General features: G+C 37.7%; 4 protein-coding genes across 8 annotated transcripts in view; 2 read left to right on the top strand and 2 right to left on the bottom strand.

Annotated features, from left to right (window-relative positions):
* Positions 1 to 22,444, bottom strand: part of AstC-R1 (Allatostatin C receptor 1) — a 179,031-nt gene that overhangs the window by 75,952 nt on the left and 80,635 nt on the right. The gene's annotated exons all lie outside the window — the stretch shown is intronic.
* LOC135433088 (zinc finger protein OZF-like) lies at positions 3,495 to 5,415 on the bottom strand. Its single transcript, XM_064689045.1, has one exon. The coding sequence runs from the start codon at positions 5,157 to 5,159 to the stop codon at positions 3,927 to 3,929; it is 1,233 nt and encodes a 410-aa protein (XP_064545115.1). The 5' UTR covers positions 5,160 to 5,415; the 3' UTR covers positions 3,495 to 3,926.
* Positions 11,649 to 12,952, top strand: LOC135433222 (angiopoietin-related protein 1-like). Its single transcript, XM_064689216.1, has 3 exons — positions 11,649 to 11,778; positions 11,834 to 12,630; positions 12,689 to 12,952. Exons 1-3 carry the CDS (start codon positions 11,692 to 11,694, stop codon positions 12,816 to 12,818), a joined length of 1,014 nt encoding a protein of 337 aa, XP_064545286.1. The 5' UTR covers positions 11,649 to 11,691; the 3' UTR covers positions 12,819 to 12,952.
* On the top strand, positions 12,927 to 14,516 carry LOC135433221 (techylectin-5B-like). Of its 3 annotated transcripts, none has more exons than XM_064689214.1 (4): positions 12,927 to 13,292; positions 13,349 to 13,672; positions 13,742 to 14,271; positions 14,328 to 14,516. In XM_064689214.1, exons 1-4 carry the CDS (start codon positions 13,203 to 13,205, stop codon positions 14,455 to 14,457), a joined length of 1,074 nt encoding a protein of 357 aa, XP_064545284.1. In that variant the 5' UTR covers positions 12,927 to 13,202; the 3' UTR covers positions 14,458 to 14,516. The 3 variants fall into 3 exon arrangements, with proteins under 3 accessions (XP_064545284.1, XP_064545283.1, XP_064545282.1); XM_064689213.1 differs by having other exon boundaries at positions 13,739 to 14,271; XM_064689212.1 differs by having other exon boundaries at positions 12,928 to 13,292; positions 13,349 to 14,271.

The raw sequence follows: 22,444 nt of genomic DNA, 5'->3' as shown, positions 1-22,444 counted from the left end.
CTAAGCAAAAGAAATTAAGAAAATGAAATAATAATATTTTTAGTGTTGCCATTTAAAAATTTACATGTACTGTACTATTTGTATTTTTGAATGTAAAATAAGCTTATTAACATTCTCATAGATGTAATTATTTAAAAAAAAAATCTTATCGTTACTCAAGAAGAAAAACTACAGGAATAATGCATGAATAAAAAATAATTACATATTAAGTGTCATTTGAGCAGCAGCAACGTTTTTTTTGCTTCATACTGTGAAATAAAGTGGATTTTAAGTTCATATGAAAATAAATAAAACTTTAAACACAAATCGAGTTTGTTGGGAAACAGATTAAAAGTTTTTCGTGCACAATTAATATCATGCAGTATCATTTCACATATATTGCCACAACTCTAATCCAGGGTTTAATTTATTCCTCTCATTTTTTTTTTATATTGATCGTCCTCCTTAAGGCAATAACCGTCGGTTGCTTCATTCCATTCATCTGTATCCGGCAATAGTTCCAATATTAACTGAGAATCATGTTGATGTGTATAATTAGCCAATGAATGTGAAATAGAGTCTGGTAACATTGAGAGCCATGCATAGAGAATATTGATATAAAAAATATCAGTCGATTTTTTTACTTTGAAAGGTAATTTGTACTCAACTATACGGGATGCCATGTATTTGATTACCAGATAGTCATAACATCTCTTTTTCTCCACTACGCTAAATGGCATTTTCACATTGTGTGCGGTAATCAGGTTATTTTAATCGGATCGTTGGAAAGTTTCAAATCCTTTTCTTTCAAATCTATTTCCTTTAGACTTATATTCAACCGCTCAAGATTATTTTCGTCATCGCTTTATAATCTAAAGCGTTATTTAACATATGAAATACAGGGACTGCATATCTTCATTGCAAGTTTATTCATCGGCTTCCCTTGGTACTTCCTGACGCGTTCAATTAACATCTCCGCAAGGGTGACTTATCAGACAACTTCCCCTCCGCAAATAAATCCACCAGGTCCGCTGAGCTCATGCAAAGGCGACAAATCTTATCCATGTCTTACTTTGTGGACTTCAGATTCAAGACTACTACAAGAGTGGTTGACGATCACCAATTTATACTTTGCCCGTTGATGCCTAGGTATTTTCGAGGTACTGCATATAAAACAGCTTAGAGTAGACATTACCTGCGACTTACCTTACTTATGAACCTTACTTTGTTAGGTAAAAAGGTTGCTTAACATTCAAATATTAAGGTGTGTTTATTTCTTTCATGAAATTAAATATTTTTGATTCTAATATATGCCTAAGATTGTCAAAATGGTTACGAACGTTATAAAAATAGACCATAGTTCGGTAGAGGGACTTCCTTCGTAATTATGAAGGCTATCAAGCTAAGCTTGTCACTGTGTCTCTTATTTAAATATCCTGATCCTATTGAAAATGCGGTAAGTGTGTAAGAGGCAGAAAACATCTCCGACGTTATATAGATAGATATATATTTTTAATAAGGACGTGCTGTGTCGACGTTACACTCTTACTTGCTTTCTTAAATGTTTCATATGATTAGAAGAGTATTAACTTAATCAAGACAGGTGACTATGATATACTACAATTAACATTCAGAAGGCACCTCCTTATATTAAAGCACTAGAAATTCAAAGTCAATTTAATTACTAATCAATTTGCCAAGGGGACAATACATTTTTTTTAATTATATAAATGAAACATAAAAATGCTTAATGCATTGAGAAATTTAAAAACAACATTTGGCAAATACATACAACAATATTTGAGAAAAAATGTGGCCAAATCCGCTAAAGCAAACACGAAAAAATGCATATCCAAGTGCAATATGCAATCATTATGCTCCCTCTAGAGCTCCTTAATAATTTGACTCTATCTGGCCCACACCCAGCCGGCTGTCAGGCATTCATGGCCTTTGTAATGTTTGGCAACATGTCTAACAATTGATTGCTACCTAGTTTTGTGGCCTGCAGTTGCGTTGAGCAGGCCTTTTAGGATGATCAGTACCCGGGTCTGATTACCTGTCTACAAATCATGTTGAGGCATGTAAAACCTTGCGAAAAACGCAATCATGTGCCAGGTATGTAGTTCATTTCACACAAGTCTGTGATGTGATGGCACAGCTAGTGATTAGAGAACTAATTGGAAGCTGAGGAGTTCTAGGAAAATGTCATTAATCGCAGCTGTAGACCAGGTTATGGGAAAGGGCATCAACTTATATATTTCAGTCAACTCATGTTGTTTATCTAACGTGGATAACATTAATTTATTTACGTGGGGCTGCGGGGGGTAGACTTTTCCCCAACATTTTTTGCCTTGACCTACAAAACTTTGTTGCATTCGGCCGTGGCTCGTGGCAAACTAATTCTGAAGCATCAAGGCGGGATTAAATAGATTGGATTTAATAAGAAATGATTATGTTTATTGGTAAAGTCATTGGGGCCCTTGGGACACCTGAATATCCGCTCACCGGTATGAACTATTTGTTGCCTTTTAAAAGCATATGCATGGAAAAAATTTTGCCAGTTAAAAGGACGTTCGTTGATATGAGAACGAAAATTCAGATTACTTTTTTTGAGATATATGTCGAATTTCTAGTATGCTCTCTCCATTTATGTATATCTCTATATATAAAACTGTTTGTCCTGACTGACTGACTGATTGGTGATCAACGCACAGCCCAAACCGTAAGAGCTAGGAAGCTGAAATTTTCACTGTAGCTACCTTATGTGATGTAGGTGCACGTTAAGACGGGGTTTCGGGAAATTCCACCCGCAACAGTGGTAAATTGGCGGAAAACGGTTGTATGAAAGTTTTTTGTTTACCATCCGATCGGTCCCAAACTCATTTTCAAAGATCTTTGCTCAAATTCATTTGAGGGGTGTTTCACACTTTTAGGAAAATCCGTTCCTCCTTGGTGGAAATGGAGGCAAAGATTTGGTGGGTGACGTTTCGCGCTCAAATTCATTTCCAGAGATCTATAAGAAAAATCATTTGATACGTGTTTCACACTTTTCGCAGAATTCAAACTTCTTCGGGGGGAATGCAATTTAAAAATTTTTTGGGCGAAGTTTTTAGTTGTGTCCGATTTGCGAAGATTTGGTGGATGACGTTTTGTGTTCAAATTTATTTCTAAAGATCTATAAGAAAAATCATTTGAGACGTGTTTCACATTTTTCGCAAAGTCTAAACTCCTTCGGTGGAAAATGCATTTCAACGATTTTTTTTTGGTGAATTTTAAGTTTTTTCCGATTCGCATAAAAGTTGTTTGATTCCCGTCCGATCAGTTTCAAAATCATTTTCAAAGCTTTTTGAAAACATTGATTTTATAATATACGTGCCACGGGCAAGGCCGGGTTATACCCGCTAGTAATATATGAAATAGCTAAATCGGGGCAGTTGTTTGTGTTTTTGTATTAAGCTGCGAAATGAAAAGATGCAAAAGATATTCGTGTCGATAATAGTAAAGAATACTATATATTAGCTGTTTAGGGAAAATACATTTATTAGTAGTTCAACAATTATTTTACATATATAAATACATATTTTTTGGGATTATTTGTACTCTAATTTTCATTATTATTATCCAATTACATTTTGGTTTCTGCCTTTAAGAGTGTCTGCGCAGATGTCTGACTAAATTATGTCTCACATTAAAGTCCTTCGAGCAGTGGGTACACTTGAACAAACGGTTGCCAGTATCAACAACTTGGTGGGAGCATATCTCTGGGATATGAGAGCATATCTCTGGGTAAAAGATTTCGAACATAACTGACACTTAAAAGGACGTTCGCCGGTATTGGTAAGACCGTGCCATACCAAATTTTCTTTTATATTTTTCTATAAAATGCACAGCCGTAAATTGTACACTTAAATATCTTCGTTAAATTCCTTTTGGTTTTAATTATATTTTTACTTTTTTATATGCTTTTTCGTTTTTAAAACGTGTTTTTTTTGATGCCGGACTAGGCTTTGTTTTGTAGTAAAGTCCTTAGGGCAGTGGGAACACTTGAACATACGTTTGGTTTGGTGAACAGTTTGATGTGTTTTAAGAGAAGATGCCTGGGTAAACGATTTCGGGCATTTCGGACACTTAAACGGACGCTCACCAGTGTGAATACGAGTGTGCCTTACCAACTGATCATTTCTTTTGAATGTCTTACCACAAGTCTTGCACTTTGTCTCCTTTGGTTTCTTTTCAATTACTTTTTGATCCCCGTGCTTCCACAGATGATTGTTTAGATTATATTTTGTCGTAAATGTCTTTTGGCAGTGGGGACAATTGAACATACGCTTGCTGCTGTGAACAGTTTGGTGTGTTTTAAGACTAGATACCAGGGTAAAAGACTTCGGGCATTTCGGACACTTAAAAGGACGTTCGCCGGTATGAATAAGATTGTGCCTTGTTAAGTAATCATTTCCTATAAAAGTCTTTCCGCAAATTTTACACTCAACTAATTTCCTTGATATGGATTTGTTTTTAATTATATTTTGATCAGCGTGCGTCCTAATATGAATGTCTAGATTATATTTTCTAGCAAAGGCCTTTGGGCAGTGGGGACACTTGAACATACGCTTGCCGGTATGAACCATTTCATGTCTTTTACGATCACTTGCCTGGATAAAAGATTTCGGGCATTTCGGACACTCATACGGACGCTCACCAGTGTGAATACGATGGTGTCTTATCAAGCTTGTATTTCTGCTAAATGCTCTTCCGCAAGTCTTACATTTTAATGGTTTTTTCGAGTTTGCATTCTTTTCAGTTATACTTTGATTTTCTTGTATATTCTCTATAGGTACCTCCAGCTTAGAGCTTTCATCTACATCTTGTTTAATCATATCCTTGACGAGCTCCCAATCTTCTGCTGCTAGCATATCGATAAAGTCTTCTGTTTCCGTTAGACTCATACTGAGTAGCTTATGGCTATCTTCGGCATTGCTCTTTAATCTATAAGCTATTTTCACGTCTGAAATACAAGACCCGCAAATCTTCTTTGTAAGCTTATCGTCAGGTTTCACTGGGTGCGTGACACATTCATTTAACATCTCCGCTAGGGTGAGTTCGCATTCAGACAGCTTCCCCTCCGCGAATATATCAACCAGGTCTACTGGGCTCATGCAAACGCGACAAACGTTATTCATGTCTTACTGTGTGGTCTTCACATACAAGACTGCTGCAAGGGCGGTTGGCAAACGCCAATTTATGCTTTGTCCGCCAAAGTCCAGGTATTTCCAAGGTACAGTTTACCTGCACCAGTGTGGTACGAAAACTCTTACTTATTGAGGGACTTGGGCTATGTAAAATGGTCGCATAACCTGATCGCAACTTATTTTTACTTTTTTATTTAGAGGTCTGCAATTTGTTGATTAAAATGATTTTTTTGATATATATTATGTAACGAATGACTGTTCTTGTTCGGTCTAAGCGGTAGTTTTCTTTGGGAGTTTTGGCCTTTGTTTATATTTAATATTTTCTTGTAAGCAAACAAGAACTCATATTGCATTGCCCGTTGTAAGCTTTCCTCTTATTTTCGTGACGGCAAAATTTAGCTGAACGCGACTCGTTTAAATCCTCCAAGACAATTAGAATTGCTCACGTATTTGCTGTGCTTGAAAAGGCAAATATCAAGTTGAAAATTTGTACTGATCTACAAGCCCAAATGCACGAGCGAAATAAGCACATATTCCCTGGAATGATGAAACAAAAGTAAACTTATTTATTAATGATGCGAAAAGAAAAGTTAAACGCCGAAAAGGCAAAAAGAATTGCATTTTAGGTTTAGAAGCGGTCGATGAAGCACAGGAATATGTAACTTGTATTCAAAATATGTGTATTTCATCAGCAGGCATTATCTATTGAAAATTGGAAGTTACGATCAGGAGGAGCGGCTGTAGCTGTGTGAGTATATCAATCAAAGTAACCAACGATTGTTCCTCTATGTAATATGGTAGTTTAATGTCGATAAGGTTGTTCGAATATATAAGGAACATGATGCCAAAGGCTCAGCTTGTAGAGTTGCGGGTGGTAAACTTTTCCCCCAATATTATCTGCCTTGACCTACAAAAACGTCGTCATGTTTGACTGTGGCAAACAAATTCTTGGTCGTTTACTGGCCTTCTGCCCAGCTTAGCTAGCTTAAATAAGAAAATAATTTATTAAAAATAACAAGTTAAGTTATGTACAAACAATTTTGTATTTATTTATTAGTTCAACAATAGATAATTATTACTTTTTGATTTTATTTTGTACTTCTTTATTCCTATTGGGTAATTTGCTTTTGGATTCTTTTTTTGAAGCGTGATGTCCCAGGTGCCTGATTAGGTTATGGTTTCTGGTGAAGTCCTTCGGGCAGTGGGGACACTTGTACCTACGCTCGCCGGTGTGAAAAATTTGGTGTCTCTTAAGAGAAGATTCCTGAGTAAAAGCTTTTGAGCATTTCGAACACTTAAAAGGACGCTCGCCGGTATGAGACCGAGTATGCCTTATCAAATGCTCATTACTTTTGAATGTTTTACTGCAAACGTTACATTTGAACTGCTTTGGGATTGGCTTTACAATTATATGTTGACCGCCGTGCTTAATAAGATGTTGGCTTAGATGATATTTTCTAGAAAAGTCCTTTGGGCAGTGGGGGCACTTGTAGCTACGCTCGCCGGTGTGAACAGTTTGGTGTGTCTTAAGAGAAGACGCCTGGGCAAAACTTTTTGGACACTTCAGACACCTAAAAGGACGTTCGCCGGTATGGGTACGATTATGTATTATCAAATGTGCATTTTTAATGAACACCTTCCCGCAAGTCTTACACTTAAATGTCTTCTTCGAGTGAGTACTCTTATAAGTTATATTTTGACTTTCTTGTATGCTTTCTACATGGTGCTCCAGCTCAGAGGTATCATCTAGCTCTTTCTTAATTGAATCCTGCACGAGTTCCCAATCTTCTGCTGCTAACGTATCGATAAATTCTTCCAAATCTGTTTCCCGTAGACTCATATTTAGCCGCTTATGGCTAATTTCGGCATTACGCTTTAATCTAAAAGCTATTCTCACATCTGAAATACAAGACCTGCATATCTTCTTTGTAAGTTCATCCTCAGGTTTCACTTGGTACTTGTAACATTCATTTAACATCTCCGCTAGCGTGCGTTCGCATTCGGACAGCTTCCCCTCCGCGAATACATCCACCAGCTCCGCTGAGCTCATGCAAACGCGACAAACTCTATCCATGTCTTACTTTGTGGTCTTCACATTCAAGACTGCTGGCAAGGGTGGTTGGCAACCACCAATTTATGCATTGTTCCTCAAAGCCCAGGTATTTCCAAGGTACCAGTACCTGCGCCAGTATGGTACAGCAACTCTTACTTATTAAAGGAATCGTGTTAGGTAAAAGGGTCGCATAAGCTGTTCGTAACCGATCTCAGTTACCTAAAATTTAAATATTCTACAGGTCTGTACATTTGTCTGGTCATTCTTATTAATAATAAGAATGTTTTGCGAACATATTTAACGCATTGAAGGAGATACATTCGAGATTTAAACATAAATCATAATGTTCATTTTGTCAATAAGCGAGCAAAGGGAGCCTTAACTTTATTTTTCTTCATCAGTAAATTAAATTGTAAGTTTAAGAAAGAAACTGCAAAATGTATGCGTAGAAGTCAAGCTGCTGCTGATTGCCAGCAGAATTCTCTACAATTGTCATACAAATTTATTATATGTCAAGCGCAATCATATTATAATGATAGCGAATTTTATATTTAATGATAATATTCAAATTATCGTTTATCACCTTCGTAGCTATCTAATGCTTATCTTTTATGATGCCCACAACAGCAGTAATTCGCTCCCTCTGAATCTCTTTCTATGTGTCTCTCCACTCGCCTGCTGTTGACTTGCAAATGTATCTTCGACCGTGCGTACCAGATGCAGATACAGATGGAGACACAGATATAGATATTAGACAACTTGCATTTGAAAGTGTGACAATAAACACATAAAAACAAGAACGAACAGCTAACTTCGCCAAGCTGATTTTTAAATACCCTTGCTTTTATTTTTGAATAAATGTTTCCTTACTTTCTTTGTAGCTAAATGCAAATTAAGATTTGCAGTAATATTCGAAGTACACAAGTTTATTAAAAAAAGTGAAGAAGTTCTTCATGATATAACCTCAGCTTTTCATCTTTATTTCTATGGGAGCTATGTGCCTGGTATTAAATATATATATGCCTGCAACGAACAAACGAAACAATGCCTTATATTATGACGACGGCTTTAAAACTCAAAAACTGATTTGCATTAAAACAGACAGACCAATATAATTATTTTGATCTGTCTTTTGATACTGATTAAAAATATATAACTTTATAAAGTCAAATATGTCTTCGATGCGTTACACAATACACGACAAAACTTGTATACCCTTTGCAAAAGTTTAAAAGAAGCAAAGTGTGAGCGACAAAAACAAAACAATAAACTACAAAGAGCAAAAAGGGCAGAAAATTGTCAACAAGAGGAACAATTTTCATGCTTGATGTAAATGTCAATTTGAAAATTCACAAGATGCTAACAACCTAACAGGGCAGTGTGCTTGGCTTGTCGAAAGATAATTCCAAACACTTTCCTTCACGTCGAACATAAGAACGCTGTGATGAAAATTGCTCGACTAGGCGATGCTCTGTACACAGAATCCCTGTGCAACAGTCCGGACTGACGAGTTGACCGATTTAACTTTAAGGGAAATTTGGTACTTGCAAAGCCGGGTAATACCATTTAGTGTTTGAATATATGAACCCATAAACCAAAAGTTTTATTGCCTTTCCGATATGGAATTTAGAATTAATATTAATATTTATTTGGCGAGTCTCTATTTTTAAGGCTCTTATATTGAAAAGGCTTATAGAAAGGGACCAGAGGCCCATTACCAAAAAGTCTTCTTTTAACTGATTTCTGTAAGTATGTATATGCACAATTTTCCCCCATTTATGTGTACAGGGTATAACACATACGCGTACTTTTCTCGAGGAAAAAAGCAAAGAATTGCAACAAAAAAATAATTTTCCAACATATACTGAAAACTAAACTGAAACTTTGTTAGCAAATGACCGCTGGTTGCTCACTGAACAATGGAGCTGCATTGCGTGCAGTATAAGAACTTCTCAGAGTTTTACAGTTGAGCTGCAAAGAAGTGGAAGAAACGATGCGGTGAAGTACAAATACACTTACGAAAGCAATTCAATTGATATTTAACAAAAATATAACACAATAACATGGCATATTCCCAGTTGCCAGAAAAAATTAATTAGTTTATTGATGCATATACAACTGATGGACAAACGAACCTATATTCTCTTAAAGCACCAGTCAAGTCCAATGCTCGGGAAGAGTATTTAGCATGAAGCATTTGCTGACCCTGGGCCACTCGTTTCCGTTCAATCTATGGCAATAGACTTCAATTTGTGAGTAATGGAGTGATTGTGTGGCTTGGTGTGGGGATGTGGGTTAGCTGATCGCAAATGTTTGTGCTTGGCAAGTGTTGGAAAATGCGGGTAGAAAGCAAGGCATATCCACAATTGCACTGGCTGTTTGCCGTTCTCACACGGCATTTTCTTTTGGCACAGCAATTGCAATGGACAGATTGCCTGGTCCAAATGTTTTTCATTTTTCCATCAACCAGTTAAGACACACGTATACCGGGTGCGTTTGTCTGTATTTGTCTGCACATGCTCTCGCTCTCGTTCTGGCCATGGCTCTCGCTGAAGGTCAGGCACTCGCATATTGATTATTTGGAATTTCATTAGCAGGCGAGCCAAAGGCAAAGACGAGTAGAGCTAGGAATTATGATGCTCTGCCTGCATTCTTATGCACTTGTCCATATGCTGCATCCTGGACAGACAGTGGAATGGGATAACCAGCTGCTGGCAAGGATGCGAAAAGTGGTTGGCCGGCAGATATACTTTTTGCGCTCTCAGGATTTTAATGGGCTTGCCTCGGTGTCTGGTTGGTCAGGATGGTTCACGGCACATGCAGCTGCAAATGCAAATCCCCCTGCGCCATACAGACCGAGGCCAAGTTGAAGTTTGAGGTCAAGCACAAGCACAGAAACCACTTAAAAGTCGCTACGTGCGCCAAGAAGCGACTCCCCGGACTGCTGAAACCGGATACAAGCGCCAACTTATTGCCATATTGATGCAGCAAGCTCAGCTGTCAGTTAAATTATGAAAACAGCTCGAGGCGCTTTTATAAGTGTGCAGCACAGTGTATCTCGATTTATCCTCAAACTTTTCTTTCAGTATTGCAGCTAATTAAATTCCTTTTAAGCTAATATTGCCTGGTCGTCCCCCGCTATATCGGCCACACATTTCCAATTTGAATTTCAAAATCAAATGGGTGCAAATGTGGGCCGCGTTCAGTCTGCGACTTCAAAGCGAGCCAGTTAATTCTATATATTTTGACCCAATTTATTGCGGCCAATGCAAACTCATATCTATATATGTGGAGAAAAAAATCAAAATAATGCTTCACACTTCATAAATCGGGCATTGAAAATGAACAGATTAAAGGCCTGGCCAGCGAATTTCATTTGATTTTAAATTTTCTATTTTCAAACTAAAAATACAACAAAGTCGCTTTATAAATACATTAGCACCTCAATATGCTAGCAAATGGCTCGAGGTCCACATACACATACATATACTCAATCTATGTATGTTCGCTATCCAAACAACTTTGCGTGCAACTTAGTGTGTGTGTGTGTGGAAGAGCGCACACAATGTTAATAAAATTATATAAAAGAGCAAATTAGGCAAATTGGCTTATGGCTAACGGCTAATGGCAAATACCACGATCAGGTGGAATACTCACGAGCACGAACTTTTCACAATTGAGCAATAAAAATTAACATTGAAATTTAATTTAAATACAAAATAAAATGGACAGCAAATTGCCAACGGGTCGCCGAGAGTCTCTCGAATGAAGCGATTGCAAAACGCTTCATAGATATTAAAGTGAGTGTTGACTAAGGGCGAAAATTCGAAAAATTTATTATGCATATTAAACTTGCAATTTTATTGAAAGTTAGTTAATTAAAAGTATAGAAAGTAAGGTTTATTTTTAAGAAAAGCTTTAAGGTTTGTAAGTAAGTTTATTTTTAAGAAAATATGAATGTTTGTAGGTAAGATTTCAATTGCAAAGATGAAGAGTAAACGAGTATAAGGTTCTTGTCGGCTCTTACTCACCGGCCATAAAAACGGTTATCTTATTTTTATCAACATAATATTAAGTTTCGCACAAACTAAAAAGTGTTTATTAAAACATAAATGATATAACTTAAATGAAATGGCTCATATATATGGCTCTCATTAGACCCGACTTTGAACTTGTCCGAAATATGCCACAATAAAGTGCTTTACAGGAGTAAGTATATATGTAAGTATATAAGTATATAATAATGTAGAGGAATTCCTTATCAAATTAAGCAAAAACAATCTTTTAACCGATGTAACTTGGGTTAGTATGTATTCATGTGATAAGCTAACATTGATAAGTGGATAAGTTCTGAAAAAAACATTAGACAAACAATAACTGGGCTGTAAAATACAAAGTTAATTCACAGCTTCTGTTTAGTTCCATCTTCAAATTCATTCGCACTACACGTTATTCACATTTTTAGCGAAAATGCTGCGAAGACATAAATATTTCGCATATATTCTACTTTTGGAATATTTCACGATATGTGCAGCATTGAAAAACGAAGATAACGAGGTGAGCGAACATGTGTTAAAAGTTCTTTTGTAGCATTTACGATTTCCATTTACAGTTGGACAATGTCATCCAAAGTAAAAACATTCACATAGTCGACCTACAAGGGAATCTGGGATCTGTGGAAATAAACGCGACATATAAAGACATAAGAACAATAAATATTGCGGGCAAAGCGAATGAAAGTCTTTTGGCGAATATTATCGGAACGAATCTGATGCAGTCTCCGGTAGCTAAAACAGAAGATCTTACAGCCATCATAGGACATTTACAGGCTCAAATAAATAATTTAAATGCCTCTGTGCTCTACCTAAAGAATTTGATCTCAATGAAATTTGAAGAGAAGAAAGCAACTGGTTGTTCCCTCCTCGATATATTCGACAGTGTTCAAGTGATAAATGTGCCTGGAATCGCACCTTTTGACGTTCTTTGCCATGCTCGCGGAGCGGAAGCAGGCTGGATTGTTATACAGCGCCGTTTTGATGGCAGTCTTAGCTTCTACAGGGACTGGACCGCATATCGCAATGGATTTGGATCCTACAATGGCGAGTTCTTTCTAGGCCTAGAGCACATTTACCGCCTGACTAAATCCCGGCCACATGAACTGTATATAGAGCTCGTTGATTTTAACAACCAAATGTACCACGCACAATACGATTCCTTTCTTATTGGCAGCGAAGAGGAGCAATATATGCTGAAGTCCCTGGGAGCATACAGCGGCAATGCTGGCGATTCATTAAAATATAATCTTTATGATAAATTCTCAACCTACGACAATGACAATGATAGATGGACGAGAGGCAACTGTGCCAACTTTTATGAAAGTGGCTGGTGGTACAACTGGGATGCAAATAGGTGGGTCAAACAGAATTTGCCGATTGACCAGTAACTTATATTTCTTTCTTTAATATAGTAATCTCAACGGCAGATACTTTAAAAGCGGAGAGAAAAATGTAAAAGGCATTTGGTGGTACACAATGAGGGGCTACTACTCGTTGAAGTCTGTGAATATGTTAATCAGACCAAAGTATACATTAGTGTGAAAAAAAAAGCAAAAATACACTAGCAAATTGCTACAAAGTAGGCATACTTGAAATAAATATAAATAAAAACTAAAATAAAATAATACATTTATATTGCTTTGTCAGCAACACAATAAAGCACACATTAAAAACAATATAGTAAATGGGTTTCTGATATTTCTATAGGCACGCCGACTGTTATCGCCTGAACTGAGAAGCCCCTACGACCTACAAGCTCGAGTTATCTCTCCTTTTATAAAAGCACATTAAATTTTATATGCAAGCAGTGTATTTGATGAGTGCATGAGAACAGAACGCGCAAATTATTTGTCTTATATACTTAAGTCGATGCTCAGATTAAGTCAATATTTACTTTCAGACACACTGTGAAGAGCAAGCGGCATAATGCGCATTAAGGAAGTGTATATTTTAAAGCTTCTCCTGCTTATGGCAGCAGTTACAGTGTGTGCCACATCGAACAGTGTCGAGGATAACGTGAGTAGAGTCAGCTTAACGATACATGTTTATCCAGTTATATTTGGTTCTTCTAGTTGATTAATTCGAACGATCAATGCAGCTCGTTTTGCTTCAATTCGCTAAAGCCTCTGCTGGACAATGCAATTGAAACTAAAAATAAGATTGAAAGCTGCGACGTCTCCATTCGAGATAAAGATGAGAAAATTCAGAAACTACAAAAGCAGCTGGCAGCCAGTGAAATGAATGCATCAATTTTCAACCAAATTGAGAATATTTACAACGAGAAAAGCAAATATAAAGACAAGCTGATCGCAGCACTAGAAGAGAAGAGTGGCATCGACAAAAATGAAATCGAGTCGATCAAACTCCAATTAGATGCTAACACTGAAGCTCTTAAGGTACTGAAAAACCAATTAGCCAGTTTAAATAGTTCTGTTTCCCTTCACAACTACAACGCCAAACAGCAGCATGAAGAACTGGTCCAAGTACAAGCCATGAACTGCGTACCCTTCGAGAACTCAACGGGCGTTCATGACATAGATGTTGCCGGCTTTGGTAAGGTATCGGTTCTTTGTGATAGTCAAACAGCCGGACCCGGCTGGACAGTTGTGCAGCGACGTTTCGATGGCAGCGTTGACTTCTATAGAAACTGGTCTGAGTATCGCAAAGGCTTCGGCAGCTTGACTGGGGAGTTCTTCTTGGGCCTGGAAATACTCTACCACATGACCAAGTCTCTGCCCTATGAGCTTTATATACAGCTAGTCGATTTTAATAATGTTTCACGACACGCCCGTTATGATAGCTTTCTAATTGGAAGCGAGGATGAGCAGTATATGCTGAAGTCCCTGGGCACATATTCGGGCAATGCTGGCAATGCTCTTAGATACAATCTGTATGACAGTTTTACTACCTACGACCAGGATCACGATGGGTGGACCTCTGGCAATTGTGCCCAGTGGTACTCAAGCGGCTGGTGGTACAATTTGTATGGCAACAGGTAGTTAAATCTCGTAAAATGATTGCTTCAATTACTAATACGATATATATTTGCAGCAATCTCAATGGTAAATACTTTTATGACGAAGTGAATAACCAGGAAAGTATTTGGTGGTATAATTGGAAGGGTTACAATGCATTGAAATCGGTTCAGATGATGATACGACCCAAATATACTTCCATTTAAGTTGAATTTTTGGTAAAACCTAACTAACGTTTATTAATATACGTACTAAATGCAAGCAACATACTTGTTTCCTTATGTCTTTAAGCGCTCCCTTTAGAGAACTCATTTTGCATGCATTAAAGATCAATAGGTGCTTGACGCCACTGAAACTACGAAAGCATCGTCAGCGTTGAGCAACTTTGCATAATCCATAATTTCCACATTGCCACTTGGTTTTTCAGTTTGGTGGCAGCTCTTACACACACACACACACCCACACACGCAAACTCAAGCACACACTCGGCAGCTAACCCATCATTTGCCCCTCACTTTAGCCATCTGTTCAAAGCCAAAATTCGCAGGAAATTGCGCAAATTTTGCGGCCAAATTGAAAAGTTCTTCAGCATTTGTCTTTTTTTTTTTAGCCCCTTTTTGGAGTGTCTAGTTTGGTTTGGGCTGAGGGTCGCCGTCGTTGGCAGCACTTATTGTGGTTTATGTTTTATTCTACACTCAGCTTTTTTGATCGCATCGCTGCCTGATTGCCACCATTTCGATACTTGGCTGAGCAAATTGAAACTTTTTCTCAATTTTGTGTATTGAAAAAATGAATGCTGCAAATTCTGTGGTAACTTGCCCGTTGAATTTTTGCATTTTAGCATGCAAACAACAAAATTTATAAACTATTTCGATTAAGTGTGCTCTGCCTTTTCTCGCCTGTAATCCGCTTCAGTACCAAATTGCTCAAAAGTGCAAAGTTGTTGAGTCAGGCAATAAATTTTCGATTCGGTTTAGGTTTACTCTTCGCTGCAGTAATTGGACCCGAAGTCTCGATTCGATACATGCGAATTTCTTTTTAGCAGCACAATCAAAATTGAAGCCAGCTTAGGTATTTTATTAGGCAGCTTAAGCAACAAAAGGAAATTAAAAGAAAATCAATAGCCAAATACAACTTGTAGCTGCTGCTATAATTGACCTTTTAACTTTTTGATAGTTTTATACCAGAGCATTTTGTCCCCATTAAGGAAATTTATATTCAAATAGAAAGGAGGAAAAATGTTGGATAGAAAGGCGCGGCTTGTCGTTGAGCATGTTTGACTAGAAGGTACCCTGTGCCCAGCTCCAAAAGCATATCCAACTAACTTTACGAGAATATTATCAACATGTATACACATATAAAGTAAATGACTTTTTTCTAATATTGTGCGGTTACAATATTTACAATAATAAAACGTTAGTCCACAAATTTATGATGTATGTAATAAAAATACACATAAAGCACACTCAAAGTTTGTTTAATATTAAATCACTGATTTGCAAACTCTTGCTCCCGTTCTAACATGCTCTATGCGAAATATCAATATACTCGAGTGTTTTCGACTCGTTGACAGGTCAACCTCAAATCGATCAGGGCTGACGAAAGAGGATGGCGCCCAGTGGTCAGTCGACTTCCGTAAACAAAGCCGACAACTGGTTGTCTTCCTCTTCCTCATTGTGTGCTCTGTTATTTTGCTTCCTTCCATTTTCTTGGCATTCTCGCATTCTCTGGCATAAACATGCTTAAAATATGCTGGTCATATAAATGGTTCAAGTCATGCTTTTAGGCAGCACCTAAAACAGTCCAACAATAACAAAAGCGCCCTGCGAAGCTGGCCAGAACGATGTGCCGGCGCGCGGGAGTACGAAGTAAATTACTGACTAGCTAGTGGGCATGGTCAAATACGCCCACATTGTACTTGTACTGTGCCCGAGCAGTCATCAATTACGTGAAGTGCGTGAAACGCTCCACAAATTGCAGGCGTAAATTAGACGCGCCCGGACCTGCTGCCATGGCTCAAAGTACGCTCCAAGTGGCCGTCAATGGAGTTGATTGAAAGAAATGGCAGAAAGCATAAAAATTGCAGCTGATTAAAGGCGAAGTGCGTCACTTAAAGCCATTTGGTCCACAAATGAAAGCCGAAAAGACAAACGGCTACCAAAATCTTGGCCTGTAACTTCAACGCATTGCGATAGCATCTTAATTACCCACACACACACACACAGACACCCATACAAACACACAGACACGAGAGGACATCAGCGAGTCATTGACCCATTGGCACAGGGAACCAATTTGGTCAGCTCTTTAATATTCCGCAAGCCCATGCTGACACTTACTTTCCGTTTCTCTTTCGCTCTGTTTGTATCCTGTTTTAATGCTGTTAAGGGTATATAACCCATCAATAAGTAGATTATTCCTCTCTCTCTCTCTCTCTCTCTCTATTGTTCAATAAAATATCGAATTAATAGCCAAATTATTGTGTAATTTCATGTACAAGAACACATGCATTAAATTAATTTAGCTTATGTCCAAGCTAGGTAGAGGGTAACATATAGTCCAACTGCTAGCATTTATTTTTTTTATATTGAACGTTTTTTTAAGGCGTCAAAGCGATAACAATTTCCTGTTTGCGTAAACTTTACGCTCTCACACTTGTTTGCTGGTCGACTGAAATTTCTACGGGCACGAGCAGAAGCCGGTGCAGGAGCAAGCATCAAGGACCAGGAGAAGCGGAAAACATTAATTACATAGACCACACGCGCGCACACACAAATATGCACACACACACAAACATACACATACAAGCACGCACTCACAGTGTACAAAAGCTGCACACCTAGGCGTATACGCAACAATGACAACAATTTGGGGCACATCGGTTGCCTACTTTGAGGGGGCGCCCTTGGGCACCCAACACTTCAGTGCTCCTGTGTGTAATTTGAGTTTGTTTTGTGCTCCTCCTGTTTTGCCATTGTTTGTGTGGCCGTAGTTATTTATACCGGCCTACAAATGTGGCAGGCTCCATTTGGCCCTGTGTGCTTTTTATACCTTTTGCTTTCTGCTCTTGAGCTCCTCAGCTGATGGGCATTTTATTTGCTGACCATAATTGTGTCGGGCCCGGAACCACAAAGATTTGTCATTTCGCTCGTGCAACTTGACGCAGACCCCATGAAATGTGGAACGCGTTTTCTTTGAGAGGTTTTTTATACAAAAAATAAGAGTGTTTCATACTAGCAGATACCCTGTGCCCAACTGCAAGTACATGCGCGCTTATATTTAGCTTAATTGGAATCTGGGGCAAAATCTGACTAGACGTACTCTGCAATTATATGTACATATCCAATTGCTTCACGTGTTGAATATAACTATGTGAATGCTTTAAATATTTCTTGAAAAAATGGTTATATCCTTTGCAAGGGTATAAAAGTATTGCCCACATAAGTTTCTCTTTTGGTACTTGTAATGAGCTTCAATTTCATGACATTTAAGTGGTTTCACTTGGTCAGGTTTTATTTTTGTTTTGTGCAGACAAATTATAGAAGTCTTTATAATGAAGCGCATTTGAGTGCTATAAATTATTTATCGATTGGCGATTCCGAGGAAACTTAAGTACTTTCTGCAATTGTTGTTGCCCAACTAGTTGAAATCTCGAGTTCGCTTTCATCTCGTTTTAGGCACGTTTTCGCGTTTGATTTAAAAACGGTTGATTAAATTTTTGACACTTTATTTCCAGATTTATGACTATGTTGCGTCACCGGTTTTTCGTGTTTTGGAAGTAAATTAATTAAACAAGCTTAAATTAATTAAAACTTTTGCTACTCTGTGTGTGTGTGTGTATTTGTTATAAAAGTAAACTTTTGCTTCGTGTTAACATTTGCGAAACTCATTTGAAATCCCAGCGAATAAGCCGCGAATCGCAGCTCAAAGTAGAGCTAAAAAGTTTTGTCAGAATTTGAAATGAAAAGCGAAAACCAAATGGGATTTATACATATGTATATCAAACAAAAAAAAAAATAAAGAATAGGCCCCAATCATTTCCACATCATGAGTAGCAAAAAACACCCCAAAACAGAAAATATGCAAAAATAAACAACAACAACAAAATGCCAAAAGACGATATCCACAAGCCGTAAGAGGAGCCAACACGCCAACAATAAACGAATGGGCCTTGGACAACAACACGGTGTACGCTTTCCGGCTCGTCCATTAGTCATTATTGACACATTCTTTCCGCCTTTTTCTAAGCCAGTTCGACAATCTGCCAGTCCGTCAGTCACCCAGTTGGTGTAGCATTCTTATTTTTTGTCGATTTTGAGAGGGTTTGCCACAGCTGAAGCTGTCGTGTTGCTCCTAAGTGATATTTCCGCTTGAGCTACCATAATGTTAACATTTTTGTTTGCCTTCTATGTAACTTTATCGACATGTTTTCCATATGAACCGAACGAATACGCGCATGCTTGAGCGCAATTACTCAGTAGCTTTTAATTTCTATTAAGTTGAGCTCAACACGCAATAGTTATTTACAATTTGCGTGCAAATTTAAAATCAATTTTCCTGAATACTGTCTTCATTTTCTCAAACATTCGAGGGCATTTCCTAGTCTTTATTTGATGAAAAGCTTAAACGATACGCTGCATCAGCTCTGTCATAAAAATAAAATATAGCTTAAATTGAGGAAGAAATAGACGAAATACTGGCGTAGGTTTTTTCTCTTGTTCTTAGGATTAAAGTTCGAAGATGAATGCTGTTAATTTGCTAAACAACAGATGAGATGATCTCATCTCGTGAAAAATACAAGAAATACGGGTCAAACATTAAGGCGTAGTTTTTATGTGAGCTTAGCCTTTTGATGTTTAATTTAAAAGTAGTTAAGTTTAGTACCAAGACAAACGTAAATAACTGTAATTCAGACAGGAAGTGCTTCAGTTTATCCATAAACCTACAAATTTAAGTGAGTAAGTGAAAGAAATGACAGCAAAATACCTTGTACACATGCTTTAAATAATACATTTATATATATGTACCTCTGAGAAAGTATGGCTTGGCTCCTTAAGGCAAGCAGCAAGCTTTCTCTGAGCAATAAGGTGCTGCTTTATAAAACCCTCCTGGCCCCAGTCTGGCGCTATGCAAGCCAAATTTTCGGCACGGCAGCAAGATCTCACTTGAGAAAAATAAGTGTCTTCCAAGCGAAGGTACTCAGACTGAGTGCTGGGGCTCCCTGGTACATCTGCAACCGGGCCCTAGCAAGAGACCTAAAGGTCCCCTTGGTGGGCGACCTTCTACGTCAGCAGTCCACCAGCTACATGGCCCGTCTTGCTGCCCACCCCAATATATTGGCTAGAAGACTTTTTAGAAGAAAGCGACGGAGACTTCGTAAAATCCACCCCATCGACCTCCCAAACCGGGTTATCATTTGAAAAATAAATAAAAATAAAAAATAATCATACTAAAAATATCAGATAAATTGAATAATTATAAAACTTAATAGGTAATATTAAGTATGTTTATCCCATTATAGTCAAGCTAGGTTAAGATGCTCATGTATAGTATCAATAAATTAGCTAATAAAGAGAGAGAAAAAAAAAAAAAAAAACTAAGGATGGCGATGGCTTTAAATAAATAGATTATTCTAGAAGCTACATGTATAATCTGATGACTCTAGCTCTTATAATCTAAGAGGTTTGCACAAAAAACAGGATTTCGATATCAATTTTAATAGATTGGTTGCAAACGCATACTGCTCGGCCACTAGGAAGACCTATTTTCAATATTAAGTATCCAGCTCTTATAGGTTCTGAGATTCTTGCGTTCATATACATATGGACAGACAAACATGGCTAGATCGTCTCGGCTATTGATGCTTCCCCAACCTTATATATATTCTAGACATTTTGTTATAAATTATGAATTCCATGCTCCTTGTGAATATAATAAACAACTTAAACATAATCCAGTTTCACGAATGCAGCCGTTGTTCATTTACACAAATTTAGGGTAACTTGGTAAATGATTTAAAACCAATTATTATCTACGTAATTTAATCAGCAATAGGCAATTAGATTTAGATTCCAACAATAGATTGTAATCTGGCGAAACGATGCCTCCAAGTACTTAACAATTTTAATATCAATTTACTTTTACTTTGGATCATTCAACTTTAATGCCCATTAAGTGCAGCTTCCCATGAAACCGCCTGTTTAAATAACAAATTCCCAAATATGTAGTTACACAATTGTCCGTCCATTTAAATCGAGTGTAAATATTTATTTAATCGTACAGACCAAAAGCGAACCAGCTACAAAGTTTATTGTGAACTCAATTAAAGCAACGCCTCGTTGGTTAGTTGGGTTGGTTTGTTGGTTGGCTGGCTGGTTTCCTGACTGGTTGGTTCGTTGGTTTTTTTATTTGGCTGGGCTGGTTGGGGGGTCGTTGCAGAACCAACACGAATGCCAAATATCAAAGCAAAAGGCAGCTCAGAAAAATGTTGCCGATTCCTGTTACAAAATCAACTAACACAACGAACACAAAAGAAGCCGCTAAGTAAACACCAGCACAATAACAATAACAATGGCAACAGCAACAAAAGCAACAACAACATAAAGTAAATAGAAAGAAATGTGAGCAAGTTGCACAGTTGTTCAGTCTGTTGGCTTGTAAGTTGGCTGAGATACAAAACTGCAGCAGTAAAGACTCACGGCTAACAGTAGCTGTGAGCCGACAACCGGGCGGTATGTTGGGCGCCACTGGGGCGTAACCTGGCAACTAAATAGAGGACAGCACAAAAGGCAGCTAAGCTGAAATCACAACGGAAGGCTCCACAATAGAGCCTCTTAGTATATCCATGGCTCAGACTTAGGTTCAGGCTGGAGCCCATGAATTGCGCCCTCGCTTAAATGAATAAAGAAAATATTTAGCATAATTAAATGTAACTTGAAATGCCAAAATAATAATTAAGGTGACAGCATAATGAGTTTCTCCACCCACACGCAAGCGGCCGTGTTTTTCTCAGCTGTCTTAGCCGACCCGCCCGCCCAGCCCCTCACACTCGCGCGCAGCAGGCAACGTCAAATGGAAATTGATTGAAGGCTGGGCCAAGAGCCAACGGGTGGAACGTGAAAGTAATTGAATACAAAAGCGTACTGCAGGTGAGGGCCAAGTGGCGGAAGGTGCTGAAGTGTTAAAAGCAAAATAACCTGAAGGAAATGAGCTGCAGTCTCTATATTAGCACCTTAAAACAAAGCTATATAGATATGAGACTGAAATCAACTGCTCTGCTGAACTACTTGGCAGTTTCCTCAAGTTCAAGCAACATGGTGCATGAAAACTCAATGCCTGCGGCTGACTTGTGGGCGCCAGCCAGATTGTTTGATTTCTTCAACTTGAAATTGGCCGCAAGACCTTCGCCTGCGTCGGACACATTTGAAGTGCAAACTGGAGTACAAAATGGTTGTCCAGCCTAAAACAATGCCCAGTCGTCAAATTCAAATATAACCATGTGTATCATAGCTAAACTGCTTAAAATTGAATAAATAAATAGTTCATGGGTTAGACTTGAAGCATTTTGCTGGGCTGGGCTTGTTTTACTCCTGTTTAACTTAGTTTCCCCTGGAAAGGCAACATTAGTTCATAAAACCCATAAATAATTCTTCATCTTTACAATTCAAATATTTTGCTATAGTCGTTACTTGCTTTTCTTGTGCACACAATTCATTACATTTGTTTAACAATGGACGCTTTGCCAAAATGCCATATATTCGTAAGTATTCCTACAATTATATTTCTTTAGACCCTTTCAATTATAGTTTCTGCCCCATTGTTGGATTGGCATCTAAATATATTGGGAAAAATTAAAAAACAAAAATCTTTCAATGGACATAACTCCTAAACTAAGCGTCTAATCGGAATTTGGACAGTACTGCAAGAATTTCGTAAGTTTTTAATGTTACAAGAAGAAAATTCCATCAAATCAAACACTTTCCCTCAAAACCGTATTCTTATGATTATTCAATCATGACTTTTAAATTACAAAAAAAAACTTTTTTTAAGAACAGAAGAGTATCAAAAACACATTAATTATTAATGAAAGAGACTAAGCCCGACAATGTTTTAAAAAACATAGATATTATCGCAAAAATAAACCACGTTGGAATTTTATCGATAAGGAGAAAATGTGTGTTTTATGCCCACAAA

Source organism: Drosophila montana, unplaced genomic scaffold (genome assembly GCF_035044405.1).
Source record: "Drosophila montana isolate Dmon_TW-CO22-7 unplaced genomic scaffold, ASM3504440v1 contig_3217_1, whole genome shotgun sequence".
Classification (NCBI taxonomy): domain Eukaryota; kingdom Metazoa; phylum Arthropoda; class Insecta; order Diptera; family Drosophilidae; genus Drosophila; species Drosophila montana.
This window is presented reverse-complemented; position numbering and strand designations above follow the sequence as displayed.